A 21,007-nucleotide genomic window follows, 5' to 3' on the forward strand; every position below is an offset into this window, starting at 1 on the left:
ATTTTCCCTTTAAGTCACAGCACCAAACTGAGAAGGGACAGAGCCATGTTGCCTCAAAGGGAGGAATTCTACCTCAGGAAGGCAGAATTCATTCAGGAATACTCTAGTCAGCAGAGAGCATGTGTTATTCTATACAAAGCAGACAGGATCTTTTATAGAGGAGAAGGCAAAAACTCCTCATTTATTGAGAATACAGCAGTTAGCATATGCTTTTCAGTCATACACATACACACACACAGAGTCCTGCCAGTTGATGTTTATAGTTAACAGTCAGAGTCTGGATCAGTCTAGTGGCCAGCCAGATTGGTTGCAGAGGGGAGCCTGGCTCTGTCGGTCGCGATCCAGTGTTCCTGGAGTGTGGCAAGATGAACCCAAAGTCCCATGGCAAAGCACCCTGTTCTTATAGTCTTTTTTCTCTGTTGAAGTCTATGGATTTTGATGTGTCAGTTTCTGACCAGTTACTTCATAATTGGTGTTCTCTTTTGATGTAAACATTCCAATACACCTTCGAGAGGGTCATCCTGTCCTGGTTACAATTTAATCAATTGTCCTGTCTTTAGGAGTGCCAGCCTTACCTCAGGGTCATCAATCTGCCCTTTCTTCATTATGGATGCGCGTTGATGGTTCTCTGGTGTCGTGAAGTCTCTTCACTCCTTGCTTTACCATCTGGCTATAACAATGGCCTTCACACTTTATCTTTTCCTGATGCATACATTCCTCGTTCACACAAACAATCTTTTACAGAGACCTTTGAGAATACAAACAGATACATTTTATATTGAGCAAAAGACATTGTAAATTAATCCTTCCTAAATCTTATAATCAAAACTATAAACACTGAGGCCCGGGCCTTCAACATTCCTCTAATCTCATTAATATAAACGCAGTATGAGATCCTGTCTCTTACTTACTAAACCTTAAAACAAAGAAATGTATATTTAACTAGAGTGCCTAATTTGTAATACATACAGGAAACAATAGTAGACATTATAACTTATCCTAAAACAAAAGGGTGACCATAATCAGTCATAAGGCTTGTTCTGGTCTGTCCCTGCCTTAGCATCAGTACAGACACTGGCGGTCTGTCAGATGCATTTCTACCAGTGTCCCAGAGGGTATTTCCTTTCTGCTATTCAAAAAGGGTGGCTGGCAGGATGAAATCAAATCATACATTAATTCTCATAGTACAATTATAAAAATCCTGCTCCTACACATGCTCGCTGCTACACCCCTTCAGGAGGTGCAGTATATTGTCCCTGGCCTGGTCCACACTACACTGTTAAACCGATTTTAACAGTGTTAAATCGATTTAACGCTGTACCCGTCCACACTACAATGCTCTTTAAATTGATTTAAAGGGCTCTTAAAATCGATTTCTGTACTCCTCCCCAACGAGAGGAGTAATGCTAAAATCGATATTAACATATCGATTTAGGATTAGTGTAGCCGCAAATCGAAGTTATTGGCCGGATAGTTATAGTGATAGCTACCCACAGTGCAATGCTCCGGAAATCGATGCTAGCCTCGGACCATGGACGCACACCGCCGAATTAATGTGCCTAGTGTGGACGCGTGCAATCGACTTTATAATATCTGTTTAATAAAACTGGTTTAAGTTAATTCGAAATTATCCTGTAGTGTAGATGTACCCCCAGCTACCATGTGTCCCATCTCTTTCTCCCACATCCTTTTCTGTCATTTAGGTGTGTTTGGCCTATGGGTGGCACACAATGAGCAGTCTCTGTTCTCTTGAAAGCAAGGGAGTGGAGGAGGAGGAAGTTAAAGCAGGGTAATCTGGTTAATAATATCAAGTATCAGGGGGTAGCCTTGTTAGTCTGTATCCACAAAAACAGCAAGGAGTCCAGGGGCACCTTAAAGACTAACAGATTTATTTCGGCATAAAAGCTTTCGTGGGTAAAAAACCTCACTTGAGAAGTGAACCTGCATCTGAAGAAGTAAGGTTTTTTACCCACGGAAACTTATGCCCAAATAAAGCTGTTAGTCTTTAAGGTGCCACCGGACTCCTTATCGTTCTGGTGAATAATGTTATGTGTAATGAGGGCCATATAGGCTACTTGCTTGTCTTTGGCTCTTAATGAGTCATAGATCTTGTCTTCAAAGATTGGTAATACTGTTACCACAAGAACTTTTATGTTGCAGTATCTATACATATTGAGTGCAAATCGGAGTTACAGGAATTCTTTTGTTATTCTTTTAAATGTTTTAAGCATATTTTCTGCGATATGCATTTCAGGTTCTTTTCCGAACAGTAGCTATGATGGTTCCTAACTATGCTCTGATAGCAGAAATCTCTCTCTACTCATACGGATTTCTGAATGCCAAGCCATTATCAGTGAAGATAGTAATGACCTACAGACTTTGTTCAGAGCAACTTTCCTCTCAGTTCCATTATGACTATGGTATGCGTGCTGTTAAAGCTGTATTAGTGGCTGCTGGCAACCTAAAACTGAAATTCCCACAGGAGAATGAAGATATATTGGTAAGTCCCTCAGGTAACATAGTGAATTTCGCTGAGTCAAGTATTTCAGAGTTTTGAACCCAGCTGTGCCATTGTCTCACAGTATTGCCTGCTGAAGTCATTGAACCACTCTGTCTCAATTTCTTTATCTGTAAATTGGGGATAAGAATCATGGCCAGAGGGTACAAGTGGCCAGGGAATGCTAAGCCTCACCAAACAGGATGCAGTGCACCTCCCTTTGGGAGGGCTTAGAAAAGGACTGTTGATTATATTGTTGGCCACTACACATATATATGTAAATACATGAAAACACAAACATTATCTCCCCATGTCTTTAAGGGTTGAATTTGAGTCATTTATCCTGCAGGACACTTAACCTTTTCAGGCCATGTGTCACACCCCCAACGGGAGACTCGTGTGGAAGGAAGCTATTAGAGCTCCTGGATACATCTTAAGGACCTTCCAACATTGATATGAGCTATGTTTACATTGAATTCTTTGTAAGGCCAAATTATTGATGCATGGTTTGGTCCAAGTTAAAAATTTAGTCCATACTTTCTGAAACACTTCAGTGATTCCAGAGTTTGGTCTATGTGTTTACTTAACATAGCCATTAATGTTTTTCAGAGCCACGAATAGAGGAGACAATGCAAAGGGAGACATAGCTTTCTCCGCTTCCCAGCAGCATCAGTTCAGGAACTCTCCCTCTTCATTGCTGCATTAATGGTGGAAGAGGGCGGGGTCTTCAGAAGTGTTAAACTGGGGAAAGAATTGCAGAGAGATGGCAATACTGTAATAGTCATGAGAGGCAGTGGAGAGCATTTGGGGTGCTCCATCAGACCCCCTAACACAATTTCAGGAAATGCCCTGCTTGATGCATCTTCACTCATTACAGGGACTGCTGCCTCTAAGTGCAGCCTAGCACTGATTGCTGTATAATTCACATTACTTTTTAAGGCTAAGATTTTGTCATGGAGGTCACTGATTCAATGACTTTCAGAGATCTTTGAGATATTTTCCTGCGATGGCAGGGCTGGAGCTGTCATCTGCTGCATGCGGTGTGGGACCCTGGAGCTCTGAGTTACTGTGGGCAGCAGGTGCTCCACAGCTGTCAGCTGCTACGGGTGGCAGGGACCTCATAGCTGTCAGCTGCCGCCGCAGGCAGCAGGCCTGGAGCTGTCAGCCATGGGCAGCGGGAACTGGAGGTGTCAGTGTCCCCCCCTTTATTTTTAGTGACAGTCACAGACAGGTCACTGGCTTTCGTAAATTTTTGTTTATTGTCCACACTTGTTCATGACTTTTACTAAAAATAACTGTGACAAAATCTTAACCTTACCCATCACACATTAGCATATAGTTCAGTTTTAGAGTAAATCTCAGGAGAAACTTCCTAACTGTAAGAACAGTAGGACAATGAAACAGACTCCCTCGGCAGGGTTGTGGAAGCTTCCTCACTAGAGGTTTTCAAAAGGAGATGGGATAGCTCTCTCTCGGATCGTTGAGACAGAACAAATTCTGCACCTTGACAGGGTCACTAGGTAACGCTTGCGGTCCCTTCTAACCCTATGATTTTATGATTCACATTGTGCAGACTGATTTTATTTGTATTTATATAGTCAGCATGTCAATCAGAACACTCATTTTCTGTAAACTTACTATTTGTTTTCTTTAGCTTCTTAGATCAATTAAGGATGTTAATGAGCCTAAATTTTTGTCACATGATATACCTCTGTTCATGGGTATTACTAGTGATTTGTTTCCTGGTGTTAAGCTTCCTGAAGCAGACTACAATGTAAGTACATGTATAAGGTAACTTTTTTTTACTAATACTCATGGCACTGCATCATTTGTAATTAATGCAGTACTCTATTTCGAATTGCAAAATGAGGCCCAATGAAATGGAATTTGTATCAAACAAAATTAACTGGGTTTTCTTTTGAACCCAAACCCAGCCTTGAGGCTCTCATCATTTGCAAATTTGGATTTATCTTTGTAGTTTTGGCCCATTTACGCCTCAGCCCCTAAAAAATCCCAAGACTCCTCTTACCTTAAACAGCCTTTTTGGATGTATACCAGTATGAAATCCACCCCACTTCCCCTGGATTTTAGTGTCTTTTGTGACTTGCTGGTTCCCTCCCTAGCCTTTGGGGTTTTACAAGTTATTAAACATGGTGAATCTTGCCATGATTAGTTAACTCTTCCTGTTCTTCTGCAGTGGGATGGTGAGGACAGAGATGGCCAGGCTGGCTGCTTCCCCTGTCAGGAACTGGGTGAGGTAGCTGGCCTCCCAGTCCCCTTCTTCCCACCAAAGGGAAAAAAAATAAAATGCAGGTGGGAGTCAAGCTGATGTCTTTTCCTAGAAGACTTCACACAAGTTCACTTGGAAGTTCTAAATTTTGTGGAAACCTGAAATTCCTAGTGAACCTGGAAGATTGTACTGCTGCAAACCCAACTTATTGTAGGTTCATGAAATGCACATGCTTCTATGATAGTGTAAACCATGTGGGATGTTTTCAATACACCAGAACAACCTTGGCAGAAGGGGAAATCCTTGTCTTCTATTATCTTCCATACAGGGCCATCCTTACCCATACGTAAAGTATGCAGCTGTGTAGGGCACCAGGGAATTTGGGGCACCACATTTTCTGGTGCCCTGTGCAGCTGCGTAATGCTCCAGAACCAGCCCCAGCCCCGTCCCTTCTTGCCCCTAATCTGCCCTTTCCCCAAAGCCTCCGCCCCAGCCCCCACTCCCACTCCCCTGAGGACTGTTGCAGGAAATGGGCCTGCACTCATCGCATGGTAAGTGGAGCGACCCGTCCCCAGCCTGCACCACTCCCCTGGCGAGTGCTGGGGACCGGTTCCCCCTGTCCAGGAGCCAGGGGAGCAGAACAAAGTGGGCTGGGGCTGGGCGACAGTTTTCCCCCTGCTGCCCAGCCCTCTCCCTACTGAGGCCTGGGGCCAGTCCCCCCTCGCCCCCTGCTGAGGCCTGGGGCCAGCCCCCACTCAGAGGCCTGGAGCCCCACGCAGCCCCCCCACTGAGGGGGAGGAGGGGCTGTGGAGGGCACCAAAATGGCTAGAGACGGCCCTGCTTCCACAATACAGTAATTGGAGTGGGTGGGGTGAAAGCAGAGGCAGATGTTCAATAAAGAAGGTGAAGATTTTGTTTTCCTTACCCACACAATACCTTCTGTGTGCAGTTACAGCACAGGATCATTAGCTCTTTTTGTAGGGAGTTTACAGTTTAAACACTACAACGGCACAGCTGCAGCACTTCAGTGTAGACGTTTACTCCAGTGATAGAAGGGATTCTCTCACTGTTGTTGTAAATCCACCTCCTCAAGAGGTGGTAGCTTTGTCAATGGAAAATTCTTCTATCAACCAAGTGCTGTCTACATGGCAACTTATTTCAGCTTAACTACGTTGCTCAGGGTATGTGTGGATTTTTTGTGCTTCTGAACAATAGAGGTGGGTCAATCTAATTTTCTAGTGCAGTGCTCAGTATTAGGCTTTGAGATAGAGAGGATTTCTTTGTACTGGATAAGCCAAGTCACTACTATATACAACACAAGAACATAAACATCACTAAAGGCCATTAATATCCCAATAGAGAAGTTGAAAAATTAGCCTTATATTTGACTAGAGTAACTATTTTGTTTAAGTAACAGCATCTTAAATTCTGCACATCAGTAAATAGTGCTCTAGTCCAGGGCATGTCTACTTAGGAACTTTCAGGAAAGTTAAGATGAATGTTAAAATCTGAAGCTAAAGCATTTTAGTTAAACCCTTGTGTTGATATTCTCATTCAGAAGTAAGGTGCTCTTAGTTTTCTTTAGCCTAATCCCAGAGGATTCAGTAATTAATGAATTTGAATCTGTTATCCACAAATGTAGTAAAACATACTGAGGGTGGGGTGGAAGTTGTTTGAGGCAATAATCTGAATATGGAATGATAAATGATACATGTTCCTTTTATTCATAAATAAAATTATATGGCTTTATAAAGGATTGTTGTAAAGTATGTAATATGTAACCATGAAAATATTATTTTTTGAAGAGTATTATCGTATGAAAAGGTTTTATTTTGTTTTGATTTTAGGATTTTCTGGAATGTTCCAATGAATGCTGTGTTATAAATAATATCCAGCCTGTTAAAGTTTTCATTGAAAAAATGATCCAGACCTATGAAATGATGATTGTTAGACATGGGTAAGATTACAAGTGCCTATTTCACAAGTGCTACAGGTTGTAGTTATGTTTTTTGTAATAGCCAATAGAGAATATTTATGGAAATAGACTAAGAAATTATTTCCACTTTTAAGAAGGACAAACAGTGATTATTTAAATCAAATATAGAAAATCCCAAGGGTCTCTGTATGCTGCAGAATTTTTATATTGGTACATTTGGATATCCTAATTTTTAATGCAAATTTGGTTCCCAAGAAAGTGGAGTCTCTGAAGCCAGGCGTATTTGATCCAATGCTCCCTTTGAGTTCGGTAGCGGTTTAGCCTGTTTAATGTTTGCAGCTTGGGTCCAGGTTATGGAGAGGAGTTGTAGCTGTAAAAACTTGCCTGTGTTAAAATATTAGCCCACCAGATCTCTGCCATTTTAGTCTTTTCCTTTTTTTGAGGAGCAAGTATGTGATGGTAATATTTGTACAGTACCTCACAAGAAATAAAAACATATACTTAGCTCTAATGTGTGGCTTTGCATATTCAAAACTCTTTGCAAACATTGACTAGTTAGAACTTTAAAATACCCTGAAACAGAGAGAAATTAACAAACTTATTCTGAGTTGTGACTGAAGATTTTTGTTTTAGTGCAGGTTCCTTATCTATTTTTGTCTTCTAGAATTTTATGATAATCTTTTCTAGACAGCAAAGAAAATTAGAGAACAAGTGTAGGCCCAATTCTGCAAATAAATGCACTAGTGTGAATCCCTGCTGCTGCAGAGTCCAGTTGAATCCATTTACGTATTTTAATTGTGCAATCAAATATATGCAGTTGCCTGAGCAAATCAAGTATTTGCATATGCAAATTACCATTTAGACTCCTAACTGGTTATTTTGAACTTATAAAATACTTGATTGGTATGGGTAACTGTGGTAATAGTGCACACAATGCAAGCACATATATTTTTGTATTGACCTCCTAAAAACATAGTTCCTAATCACTGTAATATATTCTACACTATAATTTTTGCTACATATAGAGTCAGATCCACTTAAGCATCTGCTTAATATTAAGCATGAGTAGTTCCCATTGAGGCCAGTTGGCTGGATCAGTGCCATAAAATCTATATTTGATGAAGTTAAGATTTGTAATAATAATTTTCTTTTATCCATAGCTTTATGCTTGTTGGAGAGCCTTTTTCTGGGAAGACCAAAGTTCTACACTTGTTGGCGGATACACTAACCCTTATGAATGAACGAGGATATGGGGAAGAAGAAAAAGTAATTTTTAGAACTGTGAATCCAAAATCTATTACCATGGGTCAACTTTTTGGACAATTCGATATGGTATCTCATGAGGTATTGTGTTTTATATGATTGTTTTAGAAAATATTGTATAGCAATTGGCCACATTCCTCCACTGGTTATGCTTGTGCAACCCCGATGGCTTTGATAGGTTTGAATGGGTATATGTATGTCTTCACTGCAGGGTGCTCTTATTCGCGTGTTGCCCCTAAACCCCTTCTATCCACAGGGGGTTAGGGGCAACAATTCCCTCAACTAAGTTTGGTGGTTCTTTAAACCTGGGCTAGCTGGCCTTGCTAGGGGTATAGGCTAGAGCCTGGATGCTGCTGTTGCTTATGCTGGTAATCCACCCACTCTTCAGTGAGGATTCATGCTAAATCATCAAGTGCTGATAGTACTCCAGTACTTTTCCCATGATTTCCCCAGTGTACTGAGAAGGACAGGCAGGTTCTTCCACAATTCATTGAGCAGCTCAGCTTACTGTAGCACAAAGAACCATGTGAGTTGCCCCCAGAAAACTGACCAGCATACCCTGAGGCAGGGCCGGCTCCAGGCACCAGCATTCCAAGCAGGTGCTTGGGGCAGCAGTCTGCAAGGGACGGCAGTCTGTGTGTTTTTGCCCCCAAGCAGCGCGCTGAATTGCCACCACAGACGGCGGGGGCAGTCCATGTGCCGTTACGGTGGCATGCACGTTTCTGCGACGATGGCAATTTGGCAACAGCTTCTATATTCAGCTGTCCGCGGCAGTGCAGCTGCTGTCTTCTGGCTGAAGACAGAAGCTGCCACCAAATTGCTGCCACCACGGAAATGCGCATGCCATTCTAACGGCACACGGACTGCCCCCGCCGTCCGCAGCGGCAGTTTGGCACGCTGCTTGGGGCGGTGAAAACAGTGGAGCCGGCCCTGCCCTGAGGGAGCATAGCAGTACTAGTGAGGACACAGTAACACGGGTGTGGCTTTGCCGTGTGGCTGCTCACATTCAGGCTAGCCTGACTTGGGTGGTCAGACGCTGGTGTTAATCACTCGAGTTTACTCCTGTGAAGACATACCCTGAGAGCAGAATTTTTTTAAATTTATGAATAACTGGACCAAAGGCAAATATACATTGTTATGGCAAAAGGTGCTAATGGCTTGCATGTTAGGAGTCACTGATGTATAAATCCTCAGGATGAAACTCCCTACAAAAAGAGCTAAAGATGCTGTGCTATAACCGCACACAGAAGGTATTGTGTGGATTAAAGTGCTCTTCTCTGTATGGCAGTAGAGGTGCTGAGGTTCCTGCAGAGGAGCTGCGCGGAAGCAGGGTAGACCCCCAGGCTCGTCTTTCAGGGCTACGTGGTCTCCATGTGCAGCCTTGGGCATAGTCTACACACAGTTTTTTGTAGTGCTTTAATATTTTTGGTTAGGGGTGTGATTTTTATTCCACTGTAGTTAACTCAGCACAGCCCCTAGTGTGGAAGCAGTTATACCAGTATAAAGGTGCTTATACTAGAATAGCTTATTTCTATAAATGTATGGAATTGAGCTATAGTGATATAAGTATATTTATACAGATATAACTGCATCTACACTAGGGAGTTTTATCAGTTTAACTATGTCAGTTTGTAAACCAATATAATTAAAGCAATACAAAAACTGTGTAGATAAACAGTTGGTCTAGAGTTTCCAGTATATAAAACTCAGAGGGTGACACAAGAAGAGGAGACTGTCTGTGAAGTAGTGAAATTTGTATGACGCATTGGAGGGAGAGAGAGAGGTACAAAATAGCTGCTTTTTCATGGCCGCACAGAAAGAAAAACAAGATGTAATGGATGTGGTTTAATTAGGCCACAACTTTATTCACTTAACATATCTGGGAATACCAGGCAATAAATCATGCAGTGCAGGTCATCATTTATTCCTTAATCAGCTCTACCTGTTTGGGAGGGCTCCCATCAGTCCTCCCCCTTCCCAACCTGGTTCCTGTCCATTGTTGGGACGTTGCTGCCTTCCCCTTGTGAGAAGGCTAAGGGTTCTGGAAAAATGGAATGTTGTCTCCATTGTACCAAACCCCTTTTCCCAGGATGCCTTTCCCTAAATCTTCTTCCACCTCCTGTTTATCAGGAAATTGTATCCCCTCTGTGATGAGTACTTGCACTAGATACCCACCATAAAGAGGCACCAGGAATTAGTGTGGCTGCTTTTAGAGACAAGGAAGAGGTGCCTTTTTTCAATTTTCTGCAAGAGTTGCCTATGTGCTCTTCTCTACTACCCCTTGTCTGAGGAAACAAGACTTGTGTAATTTTTGTAAACAAATTACACTAAGACAATACCTGATTTTTTTGTCACCAGTTTCTGTTCCAGATGGCAAACTGAGGCCACGTCTACACTTACCGGTAGATCAGCACTACTGCAGTTGATGCAGCAGTGTCGATTTAGTGGGTCTGGTGAAGACCTGCTAAGTCGATGGCAGAGTGCTCTCCCGTTGACTCCAGTATTCTAGCTCCCTGAGAAGAGTAAGGTAAATCGACAGGAGAGCATCTCCCATTGACACAGCAGGGTGTAGACACTGTGGTAAGTCGACTAAGCTAATAATTCTTAACACTTCTCAGTGTTTTTACTTAGTTCTTCTCTGTTTTGTTCATTAACATGAGCTAAATAGAGCCCTGATCCAAAGTACATAACCATGTCAGTACTCCCATTGACTTTAGATTTAGAATTTTTAAAAATGCTCGTTTCCATTTTTTCCTGGTCTAGTGGACAGACGGTATTGTTGCCAATACTTTCCGAGAATTTGCTTTAGCTGAGACATCTGAACGCAAATGGGTTGTTTTTGATGGTCCTATTGATACTCTGTGGATAGAAAGTATGAACACAGTACTGGATGACAACAAAAAGGTAAAACATAGATGTTATAAATGTGTAAAGAAAATGTTGTGCCATTTAAGAAACATAATTCTGCATATAAAAGGAAACAGCACTTGTAGCTATACCTGCACCTGAGATAGAATGGAACCAGTTGAATAGGCTTGTGATTAACTTGTGTTTTTATGAGAGAGAGATATGTCAGGAGAGTTGTTTGTGGGATTTTCTTGGTTGGTTGTTTTATATCGTAGAATAAGGTATTTAATTTGATCACATTTCTTAATCAAACATATGTTCTAATCTTGTCACAAAAATGCTAAATTTATAAATGGGATTTAAAAGAAAAAAATACTTGAAGTTTAATGATATTTCTTCTCTGGAAGATTACAACCCAAAATTTCAAAAATGGTCTCCAGTTGTGAGTGTCTATATTTTTGTATGCCCAACTTCAGACACACGGGACCTGATTTTTAAAGTTGCGGTGTACTCACAACTCCCACTGACTTCAGTTAGAGTTGTGAGTGCACAGCATCTCTGAAAAACAGCCCCTAGGTATCCCAAGTTAGGTACCCAAATCAGAGGCCACTTTGTGAGCCTATACTATTTTGGTGTGGTGTCTCGTGGTATCTACATCAGGCTATCCCTGTGCTGTGTTAGTAGCACAGGCTGAGGCAGACTTATGTCCTACATTGTGCAAGTTAGACCCTTGCCATCCTCTTCTGTTCCCATCCAGTGCAGGAAGATACCGGCTTTAAGTGGTGGGTAGACCTAGCAGGTGGCAGCGCTGAGAACTGTGGCTGGTGCTGCTGCTATAGTTGTGCTGAGTCTCAGGAACTGAACATTTTAATTACTGATGAGCAGTCCAGAAACTGCCTAGACAACTTCACTGGTCATGAAAATAATTGTCATGGGGTTTTCCTGGAAAAACTTGAAACTTTGCTGTTTGAAGCATGAGTTTCTCCTAGTTTATTAAACATTTTCATCCATATTTTTCTTGTTGAAAAATAAATATGTAAAACTTCAGTAGTTTTGTGATGCTTACAGAAAGGGCAATGGGTCTGATTCACTTCTCACACCAGTATAAATAAGAAGTAACTCTACTGAAGTCAATATATTAATTAATGTAAAGCTGGTACACCTCTACCCCGATATAATGCGACTCGATATAACACGAATTCGGATATAACGCGGTAAAGCAGCGCTCCGGGGGGGTGGGGCTGTGCACTCCAGTGGATCAGAGCAAGTTCGATATAACGCGGTTTCACCTATAATGCGGTAAGATTTTTTGGCTCCTGATGACAGCGTTATATTGGGGTAGAGGTGTATAAGTGAGAAAAATCAGGTCCGATATTAGTCCTTTACCTGTGATTTCCTCTTCTAGCAGGGTCTGAAAGATCATTTGAGTCCTGTAATACAGCTACAATTTCTATTTCCTCAATTAATAGACAAATGATGTGAATGGCAAAAGCACAGAATTTGTCCCAAAGAGAATAGAATTTGGTTACTATTTCAAATAATTGTTGTGTGTTGCAATAGGTAATGGCTTGTCTTTCCCATTTACTATTGTAAACTTCACTCATTTTGATATGGAGATCATCCAAAGATAGAAACATATTAATATACAAGTGAAACAGATTGTTCTTATGTAAGATTTTGCTAATATTCATAACCATGGTTATTAAATTAACTCTTCTTCATATTTAGCTTTGTTTGATGAGTGGGGAAATCATCCAGATGTCTCCTCAGATGAGTCTGATCTTTGAAACAATGGACCTTTCCCAGGCTTCAGTAAGTTTAAAATGTAATCCCTAATTACACAATTATACAATATATAATGATGCATGGGCGTGGTCTTAAAGCGAATTTACTATTCTTCTTTAGCCAGCTACAGTCAGTCGTTGTGGCATGATTTATTTGGAGCCATTACAGCTAGGCTGGATGCCTCTTGTAACCTCTTGGTTGAACAGCTTACCTGAACCCCTGAGGCAAAAGGAACACCAAGATCTTCTGCAAGAACTTTTTAACTGGTTAATACCACCAGCTTTAAGATTTCGTAAACAACAGTGCAAGGTATTTTTTTGTTTTTATTTCGACCACAATAATTATGTTGATATTTCCAGTCCACTCTCTGTGTCCTATGACAGAATACTCAGCGATGGCCATGGCAGATTTTTGCATATGCAGCAGACGCATCTGATTTTGAGAGGGCAATTACTTTGCCCCATTTGGAAAACTTGACAAAGAATATTAGGTGAAATTGTAGGTAAAAGATATTTAAAAGCTAACCATTATCGTAATGAGTGAAAAGTAATCTCACAGAAGTTTGAGGGGAGGGAAGAGGATTGTTTTATGTTAGGGAAAGCGTTTTATGTGATGCCCCACATGCCATACAATAAGCGGTGCTCCTCATGCTGCATCTATATCATTGTATTAATTGTGTCTAATTTTTTAAAAGATGCATTATTGTCATAATTAATATTACAGATTAAGAGGGTGGCTTTTCAGGGACAGGACAAGGGAAAAGGATTTTGAAACTAAAAGAAAAACACTTGACCCTAAGTCTTTTGTTTAGAGCCAATATATAATTTAATTGTTTTTCCAAAAGATATAGTAAGATTTGTGAGAAGTATTTGACACTGTGATATCAATCATTTTCCATTCTTTGTGTCTTGTAGGAGCTGGTTCCCACAAGCAACAGCAATGCTGTAGTGTCTCTCAGTCGACTTTTTGAAATGTTACTTTGTCAAACTGTGCAACAGGATCCTACCAACAAAAACATCCGCACGTGGATTATGGTTGGTCTTTTACTGGATGTATTTTAATAAGGAAAAAAACCAAATAATTGGTAACAGGTCTCTTGCAAAATTAATCTCTTCATCTTGGCTTTCCTGCAATCAGTGCATCACCCACATGAGCAAGCATACACATCCATACACTTCGTTTGTGCACACACACACATTTCTGCTAACTATTCAAGTTCACTTTAACTTGGTAAGTGAAAGAAGAGAGTTGAGAGACTGTTTTGTTGCTACTTTTCTAAAACTTGGGAGGTGCTCAAACACTACAGTGATAAGGGATTTATAAGTACCTAGACAGATATATTTCAACCATTTTCCTATCTGTTGTCAATTAATTTAGAATATTTTGTTTTAACTAACTCATGTTTTAAGACCAAGCAGCTAGCTAAAGGCAGGTGCATGATCACATGTTGGGTAAAGAATGATGTGCACATGATAGCAATGCATTTGTCAGGTTGTACAGAAGTTTCATGGTATGAGAACAGCAATTTCTGAGGCATACATTAATCTTAAAATGTTCTTTAGAGATTGACGTGAATAGAGAGGTCCAAAATCAATATCAGTCTGAAATGATGCTTGGGATCTGCAGCTGTTTACAAACTGCTTATGCTTTGCTTTACTTGTCTTATGGTCTTAGTAGAATCCATACATGAAATTAATCTCTAGTGCAAGGGGCACCACAAAGTGCTTAAAAACGAAGCCTACATAAGGGCTCTGCTGGGGTCTGCTAGATGAGTGGCCATGCTGTGGAGTAGCCTCAAGACTGGCCCATGCAGGGCCAGTTCAGAAGCTCACTAAGGAGATGGGCTGTGTGAGTGGGCTGTGGGTGGGGTCATGGGTGTGGTTGTGCCCCACGCAATTAACATGAAGGTTGTGTCTGTTGTTCCTGTGGGACAGCACTGAGCCCTGGCCCTGGCTTGATAGAGGAGTACATTTCAAATCCTGCACTTCACTTATGTAGAGCCTGACTACTCAAGCTTTTTGTAGGGGGAGTGAATTTCACTCCTTGAGACTATTTACAGCATCACATATTCATTTAAAGTCATCAGGGATTTGATACCGTGTTTTATTTGTGCAGTAGAATGTAGTGAATTCTGTGTTGTAGAAGGTCTGGCCTGGTCTACACTATGCGTTTAAACCAATTTTAGCAGCATTAAACCGATTTAACGCTATACCCATCCACACAACGAGGTCCTTTATATCGATATAAAGGGGTCTTTAAATCGGTTTCTGTACTCCTCCCCGACGAGAGGAGTATCGCTAAAATCAGTCTTACCATATCGGATTAGGGTTAGTGTGTCTGCAAATCGATGGTGTTGACCTCCGGGCGGTATCCCACAGTACACCATTGTGACCGCTCTGGACAGCAATCTCAACTCTGATTCACTGGCCAGGTAGACAAGAAAAGCCCCGCGAACTTTTGAATTTCATTTCCTGTTTGGCCAGCGTGGAGCTCTGATCAGCACAGGTGACCACGCAGAGCTCCTCAGCACAGGTAACAATGCAGTCTCCTGAGAATCGAAAAAGAGCTCTAGCATGGACCGCACGGGAGGTACTGGATCTGATCGCTATATGGAGAGAGGATTCTGTGCTAACAGAACTCCATTCCAAAAGACGAAATGAAAAAATATTTGAAAAAATTTCCAAGGCTATGATGGAGAAAGGCCACACCAGGGACTCAGTGCAGTGCAGAGTGAAAGTTAAGGAGCTCAGACAAGCCTACCAGAAAACCAAAGAAGCAAACGGAAGGTCGAGGCAAGACTGAAAACATGCCTCTTTTATGCTGAGCTACATGCAATTCTAGGGGGATCCGCCACCACTACCCCACCCCTGTCCATGGATTCCTAGGTGGGGCTGGTAATCTCAGCCAAGCCTGAGGATTCTGTGGACAGGGAAGATGAGGAGGAGGAAGAGGAGGACAAGCTTGCAGAGGGCACAGAGCACTCCGTTAGCTCCAACAGCCAGGAGCTTTTTCTCACCCAGACGGAATTACCCTCCCAGCCCTCCCAAGCCACTAGCTCAGACAGTGAAGCCATGGAAGCGACCTCTGGTGAGTGTACCTTTGTAAATATAAAACATGGTTTAAAAGCAAGTGTTTTTTAATGATTGATTTGCCCTAAGAACTTGGGATGCATTCGCGGCCAGTACAGTTATTGGAAAAGTTTTTTAACACGTCTGGGGATGGAGCGGAAATCCTCCAGGGACATCTCCATGAAGCACTCCTGGAGGTACTCCAAAAGCCTTTGCAGAAGGTTTCTGGGCAAGGCAGCCTTATTCCGTCCACCATGGTAGGACACTTTACCATGCCACGCATGTAGCAAGTAATCGGGTATCATTGCATGACAAAGCATAGCTGCGTATGGTCCCGGTGATTGCTGGTATTCAAGAAACATCTGTTCTTTATCTCGCTGTGTTATCCTCAGGAGACTGATATCGTTCATGGTAACCTGGTTGAAATTCAGCAATTTAAATAAGGGGACAGAGATGGCCATTTTTACTGGGCTTTTTGCCTGTTGCTTAAAAGAAATCCTTCCTTGCACGTAGCCAAGCGGTGGGAGGGGAATAGCGCTGAGCTTTTTCGCGTTTGGCTATTAGGGATCTTCCCTGGTACCAGCCACACGGTCAGGAGGAGGAAGTGGGGTGATTAGCAGTGATCTTCCATGATACCAGCCATGGGGTGGGGGGGGGGGGTAAAACAATCATCCCACAGAATTATGGGGGGGTGGCTTCTGCTGCTGCATGTTAACAGGAAAGAAGCATCACTGAATGGGATTTGCTTGGTATTTGGGAAAGGAGGGCACTGTGTATATGAAGGCTGCAGAAGCCAAAAGACAGTGGCTTACCGTGGCCGCATGCAAGCTGAATTCTGATGCCTGGGCCTGCGTCTGTCCCCTTGTAACACCAGAGCTGTAGGCACTCAATATTAAGATGCAAAATGCGACCTTGTAGTGAAATCACATGTGCTATGTAAGGTGAATAGTGTTGTTCACTGTGAAAGAGTATAACCATTGTTCTGTAAAATATATCTTTTTAAATACTTTAAATACTTCTCTCCCTTTTTTCCCTCCCTCATGCAGCTGCACATTCTTCACAGGAGGGACCAACGTGAGGATAGGAGGGACGCTCGAGATGAGAGGTGGCGGCAGGAACATCAGAGGTGTAGGCAGGAAGATCAGCGGTGGCGGGATGCAACACTGGGGCTGCTGCGTGATCAAACTGATGTCCTCTGATGTCTGGTGGAGCTTGAGGAAGAGCAGTGGGGTCACAGAGTGCCGCTGCAGCCCCTGTGTAACCACCCTCACCACTCACCATGTTCCATGTCTTCCTCACCCAGACGTGTAAGAACGCATGGGGGAAGGCTTCGTGCACCCGCCCACTCCACCCCCGTGGACAGCCCAACCAAAAGGCTGTCATTACATTGAAATGTTTTTAGTAGCCTTTTCCTTCCCTCCTATCCTCCTGCCAAACCACACCCGGGGTACCTTGTCATTTCTCTCTCTCTTTTTATAATGACTTTTTAATAAAGAATACATGACTTTTAAAACGATAGTGACTTTATTTCCTTAAGCAAGCTATAATCGAAGGGGGAGGGTGGGTTGCTTACAGGGAATGAGTCAATCAAGGGGGGAGTTCATCAAGGGGAAACAAACACAACAGTTACACTGTACCTGGCCCATGATGAAACTCGTTTTCAAAGCTTCTCTGATGCGCATCTCTTCCTAGTGTACTCTTTTAATTGCCCTGGTGTCTGGCTGCACGTAATCAGCAGCCAGGTGATTTGCCTCAGCCTCCCACCCCGCCATAAAGGTCTCCCCCTTACTCTCACAGAGATTGTGGAGCACACAGCAAGCAGCAATAGCAGTGGGGACATTGGTTTGGCTGAGGTCTGATCGAGTCAGTAATGTGCGCCAGTGCGCCTTTAAATGGCCAAATGCACATTCTACCACCATTCTGCACTTGCTCAGCCTGTAGTGGAACCGCTCCTGACCACTGTCCAGGCTGCCTGTGTATGGCTTCATGAGCCATGGCATCAAGGGTTAGGCTGGGTCCCCCAGGATAACTACAGGCATTTCAACATCCCCAATTGTTATTTTCTGGTCTGGGAAGTAATTCCCTTGCTGCAGCCGTTTAAACAGAGCGTCATGAACCCTTTCTGGCCATCACACGTGGATGTTGGTGAAACGTCCCTTGTGATCCACCAGTGCTTGCAGCACCATTGAAAAGTACCCCTTGCGGTTTACGTACTGGGTGCCCTGGTGCTCCAGTGCCAAGATAGGGATATGGGTTCCATCTATCGCCCCCCCACAGTTAGGGAATCCCATTGCAGCAAAGCCATCCACTATGACCTGCACATTTCCCAGAGTCACAACCTTTCATAGCAGCAGCTTAATGATTGCTTTGGCTACTTGCATCACAGCAGCCCCCACAGTAGATTTGCCCACTCCAAATTGATTCCAGACTGACCGGTAACTGTCTGGCGTTGCAAGCTTCCAGAGGGCTATTGCCACTCACTTCTCAACTGTGAGGGCTGCTCTCATCTTGGTATTCTGGTGTTTCAGGGCAGGGGAAAGCAAGTCACAAAGTTCCATGAAAGTGCTCTTACGCGTGCGAAAGTTTCGCAGCCACTGCGAATCGTCCCACACCTGCAAAACTATGTGGTCCCACCAGTCTGTGCTTGTTTCCCGGGCCCAAAATCAGCGTTCAGTGGCTAGAACCTGCTCCATTACCAGCAGGCTCTCCAAAGCTCAGGGGCCAAGGTTTGAGAGAATTCTGTGTCCATGTCCTCATCACTCTCGTCGCCGCGCTGCCGTAGCCGCCTCCTCCTCCTCGCCTAGCTTTGCAGGTCCCGGTTCAGCATAGACTGCATGAGAATGCGCGAGGTGTTTACAACGTCCACGATTGCGGTATTGATCTGAACAGGGTCCATGCTTGCCGTGCTATGGCGTCTGTACAGTTCACCCAGGAAAAAAGGGCGCAAAACAGTTGTCTGCTGCTTTCAGGGAGGGAGGGGTGAGGCTATACCCAGAACCACCCGCGACAATGATTTTTGCCCCATCAGGCACTGGGATCTCAACCCAGAATTCCAAGGGTCGGGGGAGACTGCGGGAACTATGGGATAGCTACGGGATAGCTACCCACAGTGCAATGCTCCAGAAATCGACACTAGCCTCGGACCATGGACGCACACCGCCAAATTAATGTGCCTAGTGTGGCTGCGCGCACTCGACTTTATGCAATCTGTTTTACAAAACCGGTTTATGTAAAATCAGAATAATCCCATAGTGTACACGTACCCTCAGATAAACTATAACCTGTATTAGTGTAGACATACCCTCAGTCTCTTCTTCTTTTCAAAGTCACATTCAGGTACTTAGATACCATGGTGATAAGTGTGGTTGCTTCTCTGGCTTTCTCCTCTAAAACAGACACATACCCCTTGCAAAAACAAAACTCCTAGTCCTAGTGTTGGCAATCAAAGAATCCCTCAATCCACATGGCTCAGTGCCTCATTTGGTATCCTCAATTGTTTCCAGCTGTCTCACTACACAAAAGGGCTTAATTGCTTCTTCTGCTGAACCTGAAAGAAGAGGACTTATCCTTAACTAGATTTGTGACTGTCTTAGGCGCAAAGACCCACATGATGGCCACATTTAGCACTTTTCAACATAATAGTATTCCTTGTAGTTTTATGTGTTGATCAGACCATACAGTAGTTATCATTTTAGAATGGTAATTGTTTATCTCCTTGTACTCACAGGCTTGCTTTGCTTTCTCCATGGTTTGGTCCATTGGTGGAACTTGTGACAGTGACAGCCAAGTCCTTTTTGATATCTTTATGAAGGATATTCTAGCAGGAAAGTCTGAGGCTCATCCAGTGCCAGCAGCTGTGGGTAAATGGGACTGTCTCTTTGATGAGAAAGGCTTGGTCTATGACTATATGTATGAGGTATGAGATTTACTGATTGCTCATTTTTAGAGTAGTTCAAATAGATCTTTAAAATCTAAGAGAAGAAAGCAGCTAGGTGGAAATGTTAGCTTCTTAGAATCCTTTGGGAGCAGGATTGACTGGCTTTAATGGGAACAGGATTGGGCTCTTAATGGAGTAAATGAACAACTGTTGGTTGACAATACATTTATTTTATTTAATAATCAGTTTTTCTTTTAAAAAGAATTAATGCACTGACTTTCTAAACAGAGCTTTTTAGTAAATGTCTACCCAGTCTACATAAGGCCTGTCTAGACTGTGCTGCATTTCAGTTCAGCTGCAGCTGAGGCCCTTGGAGTTTTTGAGTTTCATATAGAGGAAAGCACATGCTTAAAATTTAAGCATGTTCATAGACCTGTTGTCTTCAATTGAACTATGCATATGCTTAAAGTTAAGCACATATGTAAGTATTTTCTTGGATAACAGGGTCCTAGAGAGGTAGGGGAATGAAGGGGGTCTGAACATTCATTTCTAAAATGATCCTCCGCTCCTTTTAAAGTTTGATCATCACTAGTGCAATGAGAAAAATAAATATATAAGCACCTGAAATATTTAATATTACATTAACTTGTAAAAGAATGAAGTGCTTAAGAAAACCTTTTGAACATATTATGTCAGCACTGTATTTTCCACTGTAATTGAAATCTGTATTTCTTCTTAGTTGAAAGGCAAAGGACGCTGGGTGCATTGGAATGAAGCCATTAAAAGCATTAAATATAGTGATGATAAAAATGTTAAGATTCAAGACCTCATAGTCCCAACAATGGATACAGTCAGATATACCTATTTGATGGACTTATGCATTATCCATGGAAAGTAAGAACATCTATTTCTTGCAAAACGTTGATTGTTATTCATATAGCACCTTATCCAAAGAACACTGAAATCCTTAGGGTCTTTCTGTTGACTTTAATACTTCTGTATCAGGCCCCCAGAATGTATCAATATTAGAATATACTGGTCTTGGCCCATTAGACAATAAACAAACATCTGATTACATTCTTTCTATACAGTTTTTGGTTTTAAAGTCTTTGACTTCTTATAATCCAGCATTCAGTATATCCATCCCACACTGTTCTACTGATACTGTTAGAATGGCTGCTGAGATTTGGTGCCTCCTTTTTTTTTTCTTTTAGAATTAAATTTCTCTTAATTTTTCTTAAATTAGTCATGAGTTAATGATGAGTTAGTCATGAATTAAATGATTAGGACATGCAGGAAAATGAAACAAAGATAATCCAGGGATGGATTTTAAAGCAGAAAGCTGCAACTTTAATAGCTTTTAAATTTAAAGGGGAGGTTCTTCTTTGAGTGATGTCCCTATGGGTTCTCCACTGTAGGTGCGGCAGTGCCCCCTGTGCCTGGGACTGGAGATCTTCATCAGATGTGCCTGTTGGGCTGCAAATGCCTACCTTCCCTGTCTTGC

At 42.5% G+C, this 21,007-nt stretch overlaps 1 protein-coding gene across 5 annotated transcripts in view; it reads left to right on the forward strand.

Annotated features, from left to right (window-relative positions):
• The window catches only part of DNAH12 (dynein axonemal heavy chain 12), a 159,719-nt gene that overhangs the window by 48,459 nt on the left and 90,253 nt on the right, over positions 1–21,007 (forward strand). For 4 of the 5 annotated variants that reach the window (XM_050958412.1, XM_050958411.1, XM_050958410.1 and 1 more), the window contains 10 exons: positions 2,255–2,500; positions 4,152–4,271; positions 6,575–6,684; positions 7,824–8,007; positions 10,690–10,830; positions 12,502–12,585; positions 12,679–12,867; positions 13,473–13,592; positions 19,354–19,542; positions 20,243–20,397. In XM_050958412.1, coding sequence (XP_050814369.1) covers positions 2,255–2,500; positions 4,152–4,271; positions 6,575–6,684; positions 7,824–8,007; positions 10,690–10,830; positions 12,502–12,585; positions 12,679–12,867; positions 13,473–13,592; positions 19,354–19,542; positions 20,243–20,397 — 1,538 coding nt within the window. Of the gene's footprint in view, positions 1–2,254; positions 2,501–4,151; positions 4,272–6,574; positions 6,685–7,823; positions 8,008–10,689; positions 10,831–12,501; positions 12,586–12,678; positions 12,868–13,472; positions 13,593–16,672; positions 17,297–19,353; positions 19,543–20,242; positions 20,398–21,007 lie in introns of those variants that run through there. The other variant, XM_050958415.1, reaches the window with a different exon arrangement.

The sequence above is a fragment of the Gopherus flavomarginatus genome, chromosome 6, assembly GCF_025201925.1.
Source record: "Gopherus flavomarginatus isolate rGopFla2 chromosome 6, rGopFla2.mat.asm, whole genome shotgun sequence".
Lineage (NCBI taxonomy): Eukaryota > Metazoa > Chordata > Testudines > Testudinidae > Gopherus > Gopherus flavomarginatus.